This window comes from Haemaphysalis longicornis, unplaced genomic scaffold (genome assembly GCF_048455015.1).
Source record: "Haemaphysalis longicornis isolate Haplotype H1 unplaced genomic scaffold, Haemaphysalis longicornis Haplotype H1 scaffold_3, whole genome shotgun sequence".
Lineage (NCBI taxonomy): Eukaryota > Metazoa > Arthropoda > Arachnida > Ixodida > Ixodidae > Haemaphysalis > Haemaphysalis longicornis.
Genome location: NW_027526335.1, coordinates 92,583,352 through 92,596,372, shown reverse-complemented (window position 1 = coordinate 92,596,372; position 13,021 = coordinate 92,583,352). Strand labels below are relative to the sequence as shown.

Sequence of the window (13,021 nt, the reverse complement as noted above, 5' to 3'; positions counted from 1 at the left end):
AAGGAAATTAAAAGTTTCCACATCTTCCTTCAGAAAACCTCATGGCGGCTTCCTGTTAACCTCACCCGTAGAAACGAGGAGAAACAGTAAATGGTAACTTACGCGCTTTTGAAGTATGGTGAAGAAAAGGGGATGATCCGTCAGTTCGTAGAAGAAAAAAGTGGACACAAGTTGGTGAACAAAACAGCTGCATTAAACCAACACCTCCAGACACCAAATGAAGAAACAAATTATCCCTATACGCATTGGCTCCCATTGAGATCCACACATGATGGTAGCCCCCACTCCAGCCTCCACTCTGTGTGGAGGCTAGACTTTAGCTCGTGCACAGTGCAGTACCTGAATCACACAAAGAAGCTTTGCTGCCAAGAAGACATTGCAGACTTCCGCACGGGCAAATTGAGAAAGTTCTCGCCCCAGCCATGCCTGCGAGACGCGCTTGACATGCGTAAGTGCTGAAGACTACTGCGGCCCGTAGTATCTTATTTGGTGCAAAGGCACGCCAAGGTATTGAAGCGGCGTACTGACTCATCTAATACCGGTCAATTTGGAAGGTTTTTTCCCCACTGGACAAACCAAAACCTCTTATTTTTCTCCATATCCACGGGCGCTCCAGACACGTCCCCGAAATTCTATAAGGGCGTCTTGAACACACCGCTCGTAAGCTCAAAAATAGGCAGTGTTATGTCGTCGGCATACGCTAGAACTTTTCGCAAATTGGTAAAGAACAAAAAACCTGACCTTCTCTACTAACGTGAAACCTGGGGAAAGGTGAAGCCTGCAGTGCGTAAGTGTATGATGCGGTATCGATGTATGATGCAGTTTCGAAATTAAGATCAAGTGTATAATGCGGTTTAAATGCTGAGCGCTCGGCATCTCAGACCTTGGCGCCTTGGCGTTTTTGCCCACGGAGATGAAACCGTATACAGCTTTGCTGTAAAAGTCTCATGACTTTGAATCACGAAGCGTTCTAGCGCGAGAAGGTGGAAAATTAGTGCCCCGGTGCGTTCTTTTAGTACGCGTTTTTGTCCATGGAGATGAAACGTTCTAGCGCAAGGAGTTGGAAAACGAGTGTCCCGGTGAGTTCTTTTAGTACGCGTTACGTTCTAGGGCGAGGCGTTGGAAAACAAGCGTCCGGGTTTTTTAGTACCGTGCCTGCATGAGACGCCGACAGCCCGAGCCCCTACGGTGCTTCGCCCCTAAAACCACGTACTCTTTGACTCTGTTGTATGCTAAGACAAAGAAGCTCTACGTGCAGTGCAAACATACCGCGCCAACAGACGGGATCGGCACAGCTCGAAAGGAAACGGAGCTCTAAGAAATAGAGCACTCCTACTGCCGGCAAACCCTGCGTTAGAATCACAAAAACACGGCCGTGCATCCATGCATCCCCTGTGCCCCTTCACATTGTAGTGCGCGAACGCATTCGGTTTGTGTACTTGTGCGTTTTGTTTTTGCCGCCCGGCCATTTCCGGTTGTGTTATGTGTGTTCCACGCGAAGCGCGTGTACCATTCTGTCTTTTTTTATGCCGCACGGCTTATCACATTTGATAGGTAGAGTGTTTTGCCCTGTTGCTACAAGACTAGAATAATTTTCTTGGATGTAATTCGACGGTTTGGGAAACAAGCACGCCGAAAGATAAATGCTCGCCGAGCAGACGCCATGCCATTCGATTCCCCGACACTCGCCTGCGCACGTCACTTTGTTGACTGCTGTTTCGTCGCCTTGTACTCTTTGAGTTTTTAGGGGAGCACGAGTTCGCTCCAATAAACTTGCTTTTCCTTCAAGAAAGCCGGGCCGTCTTTCGCTACGTGACAATAGCATTATGCACATCATGGGCAGAGAGAGAGAGAGAGGGTTGGATGGATGGATGGATGGATGGATGGATGGATGGATGGATGGATGGATGGATGGATGGATGGATGGAGAAAGAGAGAGAATGGAATAGGGGCGAGCTTAACTGGGCATCGAAATAAATTTGTCGAAATCCTTTTGTGGCTTTATTGTGCAGTGTAACCCATGTAACACATCGTTTGACTTTTTAACGGGAATTTAGAGCCCTAGTTCATGTGTGTACAGGGTGGCACGAGAGAAAAAAACCCTGCGACTCTCGCAGACGCCGCTCCAGCAACCGCAACGATGTCACGCAAGCTTGCAATGGGTTCCAAATGCTATCCGAGGGTTCCAAATTTTATTTTCACCCATTTCGCGGCACATAAAGTGGCATGCGCCCCACTACCAAGAAACTGAAACACTAAAACACGCTCTAGCATACAGCGCGAAGAAGATTTAAAGAAACTATGAAACAAAAATCGTCCTCTACTTTTCTCTCTTCCTCCAAGACTGCTCATTTCATGTCGTTTGTATTATCAAGTCGTCATTTTTTATTGTTCTCGGTGAAGAGTATTGGAGCCCGTTTTTACTTATAGTGGACCGTTACAGCGGCGTCGAAACTTACCTGAAGCAGTGCATGACCCCTGCGCGAACGTAATTTTCTTTGACACAGCACACTTGCGCGCGTGCTGACTCTTACGCAACATCAGGCTCACTGTAAAAGCCCTGCACCCGGATCAAAATAATACGGCCCCCTGGCGGCCCGTACATCTTGATTGATTGATTGATTGATTGATTGATTGATTGATTGATTGATTGATTGATTGATTGATTGATTGATTGATTGATTGATTGATTGATTGATTGATTGATTGTAGGGTTTAACGCGCCGACGCTTCACAGGTGATGAAGCGCGCCGTAGTGGAGGACGCCGGATTAATTTTGACCACCTTGGGACCTTTAACGTGCGCCGAAATCTCGTACACACGGGCGTTCTTGCTTTTCGTATCATCACAAAAGCGGCCGCCGTGGCCGAACCCGCGTCCTAGTGCTCAGGCCCGTACATCTGCTCCGACGAAAAATTCAGTGTCATTCCACTTTGTGAAGGCGGATGACCGGCGGGGCTGTTTGTGGGTGATTGGTTGGCCACAAACCCCTGTTCAAACCAAGCCGTCGCGCCGGGGAGGCGTTCAGCAAGCTTGTGAATAGGCTTCACTGTGCGGCAGACGATGTGGGAAAGCCAGCTTACAAAAACCAAGCTTACAGCGATCTTTTTCAAGTCGGCTTCACTTCTAAACCTAAACGCATTGCTCAGAAGACATTTTTTAGGGGGCAATATACGCCATGTAACGCCGGGAATGAACAGGTGGCCAAACGTAGAGATTGTGTCGAAGTTAGGAGGAAGGGAGCGGCTTTTCTCGATCTATGCATGCAAAAAAAAAAAAAAATTAGAGAGAGAAAACGGGTGGTGTTAACGTATAACAGCTCTGCTGTAAAACGACGGTATCGGCGCTGTTGTTGGCGCTGTACTCGAAGCCCCTCCAAATGATTCCGTGTTTTATCGAGGAAGAGTGCATTATCGCTAGAAATAATGCTTTCTGCCTTGATGAAACACCGAGCACGAGGACGTGTGTTCGATTCCCGGCCGCGGCGGCCGCTTTTCTGATGGAGGATAAAAGCGAAAAACGCTCGTGTGTACGAGATTTCGGCACACGGTGAACATCACCAGATGGTCAAAATTAATCCGGAACCCTCCACTACGGCGCGCCTCATCGCCTGCGTTGCGTCGGTGCGTTACCCCCAACAATCAATCAATCAATCAATCAATCAATCAATCAATCAATCAATCAATCAATCAATCAATCAATCAATCAATCAATCAATCAATCAATCAATCAATCAATCAATCAATCGAAGATACACCTCGATTACACGCTGCAAGGAAAAGTCCCAGCCTTGGAGCAGGAGAAAGTTGAGCCCCGAACCAGGAGGCGTTGCCCGAACCGCGCCGGCCATTTTGGTTTGTTTGTATATTGTTACCAGACTACTCCACGAACTTGTAGTTGCTAATTGGAAACGAATTTCCGGAACCGTGATTAAATATCTCTTTCAGCAATGCACGTCCACAGGAATTTGTGCGCATGCTTACGAAATATTTACGGTGGTGAGCCGTTTTGTATAATGAGCTTTCATCATATCGGGATGATGATGATGATGAAGTGGTTGTTGGGGGGGGGGGGGAAGGGGGGACAGAGGCCGGTAACTGTCTGTGTCCCCCCTTCCCCCCCCCCCAACAACCACTTCATCATCATCATCATCCCGATATGATGAAAGCTCATTATACAAAACGGCTCACCACCGTAAATATCGGCCGTAACAACTCTTTTCCTCATCATGAGACCTGGGACGACCACAGAGCCGCTCATGGCCGACCGTTGCAGCGCCGCCGCCAAGTAAGCGACTTTCTGAAACGATACCACTCCCGCTGCTCCCATATTTGAAATGAACGGATCTCGGAAGCTATGAGCCGCTTTTCTATGCAGTTGGCCCAACTTAGATTCAGTGGATATTTTTACTTTCATTGCTTATAAATAACACACCTCAGCTCCCCTCTATTACGTACTAACGCGTTGTCTGAAGCGTACACGAGGATTTTAACAGCGGAGATGCTGTTAGTGGCCGTAAGTTCGCTGTTGCCGGGAAAAATACCAAGAAAATGCCGAGCACTCATGAGTGCGCACCTCGCGGCGACCGGTAAGCGTACCCGAAACGCGAAATGGCCTTAGCAGAAAAAAAAAATTCAAGCGCTATCATCCAGTGCCACCGCGCATGTAAAAATTACTCCAGCGCTAATCTTACGTTGAAAAGACATCCTGTCTGGGAGAGGTCATCGCGGCGGCATTCTCTAGAAGCCATTATGGATAACTGTGGACATGGCTGCGAGTGTGCCACTCCTTCCCGAGACGACTTGCAGATCCCGCCACTGCTGCTTCGTATCGATGACGAAGAGCCGGTGGAAGTCTACAAAGCTGAGGATGAATTTGCTTCCACCACTCGCCGCGAAGAAGATGACGACCTTTTCGATGCTTATGAAGACGATTACTAGCACCGAAACTATGCAAATAAACATTGACACTGAACCTTAACTACGTGTCCGGCACACAACAGCTTCGCCATTCATGTTCAAGCTTCCCTGAATGTTTTTTTTTCTCTCTCTCTATGCGGTGAAAAACGATGAACTGTACGAAAAATTCCACTGGTATTTTTGTGCAGGAAATTTGGCAGTTGTGTAATATTATCGTTTAGCTTGCAGGAACTCGCCACGCTGAAGAGTTCCGCAACAATACGGGGCGCATGAGCATAATTTAGCTTCACAGCTATGCTGATAGAGCGGCGTCGTAAGTTCGGCGCCATGAAACATGCTGAACTTCGCCAAGGTAGGCTCCGCACGTAAGATGTCGGCCAATCACTGCTGAGCGCGTGATGGGAACAAAGCATCGACCTCTAAATTTCGTACAGCGTAGGATGACCCGTGTTACCTGAAAATTGCTCCCATGGGAGAGGTGACTAGGTTTTGAAGCTACCGTAGTTACGCGCTCAAGACTTCGAGGTATTTCACCCCCCTTCAGTGTGCGAGGGGAAACAGGTTCGACCTCCCGTAGCGCCATACACTGACCGCTTTCGTTTAACGGGTACAATGGCTGTGAACGCTCCCAGGTGAATTCGTGTGCCTTGGTGCGCCTGGCGCCTAATAAAGTAGGTAGAAGAGACTCCGCGGCCTGACGTTCGGCCCATACGTAGGAAGCTGCTCTCGTGAGTTGTGGGGGAATGAATCCCTTGTGAATTGTTGATTAGGCATAAAGGAAACCCCACCCATGAGAACCGCAATTAAACCATTCAACTTTATTTCTTTATTTTATTGAACAATATGTATGATATCAAGCAAGCTCGAGATGATTGTGTTCAAGTGACAGCGCCCCCCCCCCTCTCCGCGCTCGCCAGGCGATTTCCCCTTAACGGGAGTTTACTTTATTACAATGGCGAGAAATTTGTTACTCATGAAGTGCTTTCCTTTTTCTACATCTGTGCGCGTGCGTGCACGCGTACGTCGAAACCCTTCTAAATTGAGTTTACAAAACGCTGCGGCAGGCATAAACATATTGTTCCGCCAATATTACACGCCAGGGGTTGCAACCATGCCAGCCTCATCACCGGAGTTGGAGAAACAAGAGAACGAGGTTGCACTCCGGTCAGATGCAGGCGAATCACGACGAGGCGGTGGCTGTTCCATAGGGCGCAGATATTGTGGCAGGGAGGTGTCGTAGCGGCCATTCCGAGTGTTGGGGCGGTTCCACATGGGCGGTTGCTCGTACCGTGGTGCTCGACGGCGACGGCGGCAGAAGCGGGAAATGTGTCCCTCCATACCACAATTGTAGCAGGTAGGGCCACGCTCACGGCGGTCAGGGAAGTATTGTCAGGGAAGTATCAGGGAAGTCAGGGAAGTCAGGGGTTGCAACCCCTGGCGTGTAATATTGGCGTAACAATATTATAAACATATAATAACACTATTGACCGATACGGCCTCCACGGCTGCAGATCCGGGTGCTTTCCCAGTGTCTGTTTGTGCAACGGATGTAAAATGTACTCCGTGCTTCGACGGCCAATAAGGCCAATAAGTAGCACTGGTTAATATAGTAGTACACGCGGAAAGAACTAGGTTTTTATACATCCCACAAAAATTAGTAAAAGTAAATCAATCAATCAATCAATTATTCAAAGTGCCGCAGCCGAATACCCCAATCATTGTGGGTGACATACGCCACGTACGACATGCCACCATGCTTTTGCTACAGGGTCGGGGGATGGAAAAATGTGAGTTTGGGGGGGGGAGGGCAAATTTTCGAAACACCTTGTTTAGAAATTAACTCATCCCCCTGGTGATAGTGCCAAGTGCGATCCTTTCACGTGAGTTTATTTAAATAGCCGTGATTTATTCGCCACAATAGTAAGTGGTCGGAGTAAACTGGGTCATCCTCGTGAACTGATTTTTGGTTTGGTACAATCACTACCCTGTTTCTTGCTTCTTTTTCTGTGCAAGGCTTGCTCGAGGCTCTCCGATGTTAATTTTATTTTTATTGCATTCTTTGGGAATTCCTTAGCATACACAGATAAAATAAGTACTTCGAATATCACATTTTTTTTCGCACCCAATGGCGCAGCGCATGACAATGCCATGCATGCGGCGCCATGCGGTGCCAAAGGCATGCGATGCCAAAGATGATATAGCTGTCAAAACTTCCTTTCAAATGCACTCCATCCGCGGGTCGTCGAAAGAAGGCTGGTAGAATCCAAAGTGGTAGTCCTGAAAACGAGGTAGACATGTTTCTCGGGTGTATACCAGGTACCTTTTCAAAATCAAGACTGTATCGCTATGGTCACTTTATTCAGTCATGCAGCCACGAACTACGCACAACTTTTACAATGCGCGCTACAACATTCGTGAGCCGGTTTTCAAATAATTACAAAGTCCAGTCCTGTGAATGCATCCGTACAAGTTCCTCGGTAGAAAAAAAACAACAACAAATGAAATAATGACACGTTCATACTCACACAGCGAAATGTACAAAGTCTATCAAAAACACACATATACGCACTAAGAAAACCATACATTAAGGGTGCATATGAAAGCCAAGCGCTGCAAAATTATGATGCCTATGTTTATGTTTCCCGCATGAAAAAACAAAAGGATGACGGGTTCGCAATGTGCCCGCGTACAATCTTTGTTAGGCGCAACGAGCTCGTCATATACGTATCACCGATGCAGCCTTTCAGCGGCCATAGAATGGGGTCATAAAACACAATCGTAGAATGAGCAGCAAAATGAACAAATCGAAAGCAACTGGTGACAGTCTTCTCTTTTTTCTCAAGCAGGACAATGAGAAGGATGACGAGGGTAGTTGAATGCACCCCCACCCACCTTCATCTACGCCCGTCCTTTGCTGTTCAGCTCCTCCCTGGCAATCGATGCTTGGGTACTTACCAAGCCGCTGTGATAGTGCTTTAAGTCCAGGAAGGGGTCCAGGACGATGCGCTACCATGAAGTGCGTTGCCCCGCCTATCATGAGTGGTGTATGGCAACTTGGTTCGAGCTGGGCGGTGTTCCTCGTTCACAATAATTGTAGGTGTGCGGGCAGGCAGCGACTCGCCCTGTGCTTGCAGTAGCCGCAATGTATGCATAACTCTGGGCGTAACCTCAATTCAACGTCCGAAGACCGCCGCTCTTCTTCTGCCCAAGTTTATCCCTATTGCTTTCTCCTCGGGGCCCCCGTAACCACGCGAACGGCAATCGAGGACAAAGCGGCCGGTCAATGCGCTTGCTTAACGGTAAACGGAGCGCAGAACGAGCAGCCCTTGGCGACGTTTAAGATGCCAGGGAGGAGAGGAGACATCGTCAAGAAGGGCTGCTTCTTTTCTCGTGAGAGTTCGAGTCAGTTTGATGGCCACGGATTTGTTGGAGGTAAAATCGGGATAAAGCACGAAATGAAAGCTCGGACCGGTTTCGTCCAGTGCAGAAAATTTAATGAATAATTGGAAAACTGAGGCTAACCATCAGAAATGATTACTTCAAGTGTTTACTCGTTTTCTTCCTTAAAGAGTCGCCTTACTTTCTTCTTTTGTTTGTTTTCGCTGCCAATATGCGGGCAAAGTACCCGTGCCGACGTTCACCTGGGTGACAGGCTCATTTTTGGAACAGACATTTTTGTTCCAAAATTGAAGCGAAAAAGTACATAGTTACCGCTCCGATATTTTATAAGGACAACTTTTTTTTTTTGAATTTGACAAACTTCCCGCCTAAATATTTCCCAGAAACAAGAGCAATTTAGTTTAGTTTTAGTTTCAGGGTTAATTCAGTCCAATTTCTAGCTTTACGTGATGCATGTGGCACAAGTAATAAGCGGGATACAGTGATGAACCTCCAACTTAAGGGGGCCGTAGAGACGTAGGCCTGATTTGTTTGTTTTTTGGAAAAGTTGGGACCGTATGTTTCGCGTTTTCACGCCAAAGCGTCGTTAACTTGTTCAGCTGCCCCCCGGCCCAACGTCTCTAAAGCTAAGGTATGCCGCTGGAGGTTGCGTAATTCATTCTCCATCGATGTTGCTGTTTCAGGGATGAAAAAACGCAAAAACGAGATCTACCAGTCCTGTCGCACTGTGCACACCCCGCAGGTTTAAGGTCGAGATTCAGTATCAAAGCCACACTTGGCGGACTACTTCGATCCCATTCGAGCAGGTGTATATTTACAAGTAAAATTTTCTTGCACAAACCCGATCAGGTGTCATCACCCGTTCGGTGAAGAAAGGCTATCGATGAGTGACACGTTGCACCTCACTATGTGGGAGTTAGCGACCGGCTCCCAAACCTCCTGCGACTGGGCATCGAGCATGCATCGTACAAGAAAACGGGAACCAGTGGTATAAATTAATCCAATGGTGAGTCCCACATTCAGCGCATTACGGTGCCGCCGTTGGCAATAAAATGAAGAGGAAGCTAATCTTCAATGTTTTGTGGCGAACCCGCTCGTTTTACTTATACATTTCGCAGAAACCGAACTGTTGTCTAAATTTTACCCTTTCTCGGACGTTGCAAGAAATTTATCACAGCAAAATTCTCCTTTCCTTCGTTGTACTCGCCCCGGTGGCTCTGTGGCCGCTAAGGCGTTGTGCTGCTGAGCCCGAGTACGCGGCATCCGTTTTGCTGACGCAGGCGAAAAACAAAAGACGTCCGTCTGTGGGAATGTCGGCGCCCGTTAAAGACCCTGAGGTGGTAGGGATTATTTCCACGACGGCCCGCCTAATAACCCAGGCGTAGCTTCGAAGCGTAAAACCCTAAACCCAAAACTTCGTTAACTTTTTTCCGCACCAACGTATATAGGAAACTCAGGGGCGTCAGCTTTTCCAGACAATGCTATAAGTTACTGGACCCTTCCGCGAAGTCATCCCAATTTGCATTGCACCTTATCCAGTTTGTCTGTCCTGTCGACGGCCATCTACTAGTCCCGCACCCCCAGCACACACACTCGTGTTCTCACCACGCAGTTACCACCACGTGCTGGGCGTGTCCGCACGGGACGTAGCAGCCACTCTGGGAGAGTACTCGTTTTTGGCCGGGGGGGTTGAAGGGCCCCGCGAGCTGGTGGTCTGCAGCGATATGACGATGGGTATGACAGCGCCCGCGCTGCCCATACTCTTGGCTGGCACCGAAAACGCCCTGGCCTTGACTCCTCCCGGCTGCCAGCCGCCCTGAGAGTTGCCCTGCTGCTGAGGCCAGATGACCTGCACGGAGGCACCGCCTCCGCCACCTCCTTCCTGCTGCTGCCACTGCCCGCCCTGTCCGGGTGGCCCCTGCTGCGTGACAGACCTCACGATCGGGATGGGCACGTAGATGAGCTTCACCTGGGTCCTCGGCATGGGCGGGTCGTGCGACGGAGGTTGCTGCTGCTGCTGCTGCTGCTGCTGTTGCTGCTGGTGGTGCGGCGGGGTCCGCTGCTGTTGCTGCTGCTGGTGGTGCTGAAGCGGCGGTGGCGGACCTTGGTGGTTGTTGCTGTTCTGGTTCTGCTGGTACTGCCACGGACCTCCGCCCATCGGACCCATGTTCTGCCACGGGTTGGGAGGGTGGTGGCCGCCGGGCTGGCTGGGAATAATCGACGTGAAGGTGGCGACGTGACCTTGCTGCTGGCTCGACCATGGGAACGAGATGTCTCCGTGAGGTCCTCCGGAGTGCTGGTTCCTCTGCTGATGTTGCTGGCGCTGCTGCTGCTGCTGCTGGTGCTGCTGGTGCTGCTGGATCTGCTGTTGCATCTGCCAGGGAAGGGATATGCTGTTCGTCTGCCACGGAGCGCCACCCTGCCAGGAACCGGGGCCCGGACCTTGGAGGTGGACTGTGGCGAGGTCGTTCGGTCCGTCACCGCCCCCACCGCCGCCTTGATTCGCCCACGGTGTCGGGGGCGAGTGGATGACCATTCGCCCCGGTTGGAAGTGCTGTTGTTGTTGCTGCTGCTGTTGAACTGGAGACGAGTGCCACTGCTGCGACCACGGGGTCACGGCGGTGATCTGCTGCGGTCCCGATGGGGCGATGGACACGAGGTTCTCCGTAGCGTACGGCTCGTGCTGCACCCAGGCGAAGTCGTCCGCTCTGGCCAGGCAGCATGCATAGACGAGCCCGAGGACAGTGGCGCTCTTCTAGTACGACGGAAAACACAAAAAAGACAGAAAAACCTGATACGACGCAGCACACGAGCTAGCACGGCAGAACGTGAAAGTAGCAACATCAAGAAAAGAAGAATAGGTCGAAAAGTTCTTTGTTTTTGCGCGCACGGAGGTTCTTGATTTTTACACACTTGCATGTGGGTTTCATAGCGACTAAAACGGCAGTAAAGACCTACGGTGCGAAATTAAAACAGGAACTATTGTTTTGCTCCCTTATAGAAAAGAAGCCTTTTGAGAAATTAGCCGATAGCTAAACAACCCCGGTCAATTATTGGGCAAACAATTGTCTTTTTTTAAACAATGCCACATCACTTCTAAAACACCACTAAACCGCAGCAATCACCCTAAACTTCGAATTGCAAATTAATTACAGGTGTCATTTTTAAACTCTCCTCAAAAACGCTGACGACATGAGGGATTGGGTAATTATATTAGGCGCAACAGTCCATCCATGATTAAGTCATGGTACATTTTTACAGTGTAGAACTTGCGCAGTGTCGAACCGGCGCGCGGGCTAATATTTAGTTCAAGCGAAACACCGAGAAAAGCGTCTCCGATCATCGCATCCCCGCTAGCGAATCTGTCACTAACTACGGCGGCACAGCTCAAAATACACAATTAGTGCTTCCATGTGGTTCTTGGCTTCGTGAGGGCCACGAAACTAGAACACGAAGGTTAGACACTCCGTACGGCGGAATAATACGCATAACCAAACAGAACAATTAAGCGGGACTCACCTGTTAACATTCCTATGGCACTTCCTAGGACTTCCTAGGACATTCCTAGGAGGTCCCTCCCCAGTCTGTGACTATGGGACCTCCTAGAGTTATTTATGCACTGTACCATTTCTACTGAAACAATAAACTTAAACTGAAACTGAAACTGAAACTTAGTACTTCATGACCCACGGACTTAAAAAACATCGTGCAGCTATACGAAAAGTTTTGCCGATCCTTAAGGATGTTCCAAACGGCCTAGTTTGCTTCATCTCTCTCTTATTCGATTAGTCTATTCTGTTATTCTATTCCTATTAGTTTGCTTTTTCTATAAAACTCTCGCTGATGATCATGATGATATTTTGGCTGTACCCTTTGAATCGGGTGGGTGTGCCGCGCACATGCTATAGCCAGGACAAACAGAAATAGAAATGCATGACAAACATAAAGACAATAACGCGGCACGAACGAGACACAAACATATGGCACACCAAAAGGAAGCACTTGAAAACACTCAGCCACATACGAGAAACAAACAAAAAACAAAAAAAAGCATAACATAACGAAGATTCTGAGAATGTACAATTAACGTCCCTGGGCTGCCGTCGCACACCAGCGTTCCAGGCAGCGCTTTGTACGCGCAACAGCGCGCACGTCCACCACGTCCGCTTGCTTGACAGCTAGCGTCATATAGTGAAAACTAAATGAGCTAAAACGCATTCCTTGTTTTAAATGCAGAGCATTTCAGTAACTCACGATGTCACCCGCGTTGACGTCCGTAGTCGTAGTCCGCACGCTCACTGCGCATGCGCGTCGAGTCGAGGCGATAGCGAACACTCTCTCGCGAGGGGCATTGGATTGGATTCGATTGGATTGGCTTGGATTGGCTTGGATTGGATTTGGATTGGATTGGATTGGATTGGATTGGATTTGGATTTAGATTGGATTGGAGTGGAGTGGATTGTGTTGGATTGTGTTGCGTCATAGCCGCGGCACGTTGCGTCATAGCCGCGGCAGGCGCGCTGGGGCCGGCGCATGTGCAGTACTCTCTCTTCCGCGGTTTCCTCTCCTTCGGGCGCGCTGCGCATATAACCGGTGTGCCGTTCTCCGGCGAATCAACATCCGCTCTTGGCTCAAACACCTAGAGTCCACGCCGCTGTACAAGTACGCCAATGTCATCGACTGGGACCGGCTTACGCAGTCCC

The 13,021-nt window shown here is 49.1% G+C and overlaps 1 protein-coding gene across 1 annotated transcript; it reads right to left on the bottom strand.

Annotated features, from left to right (window-relative positions):
* Window positions 1-8,543: 8,543 nt before the first annotated feature.
* Window positions 8,544-12,506, bottom strand: LOC144175327 (uncharacterized). The gene is made up of 2 exons (XM_077704408.1): window positions 12,471-12,506; window positions 8,544-11,073 (listed from the first exon to the last, which is right to left on the bottom strand). Exons 1-2 carry the CDS (start codon window positions 12,504-12,506, stop codon window positions 9,931-9,933), a joined length of 1,179 nt encoding a protein of 392 aa, XP_077560534.1. The 3' UTR covers window positions 8,544-9,930.
* Between the last annotated feature and the right edge of the window lie 515 nt (window positions 12,507-13,021).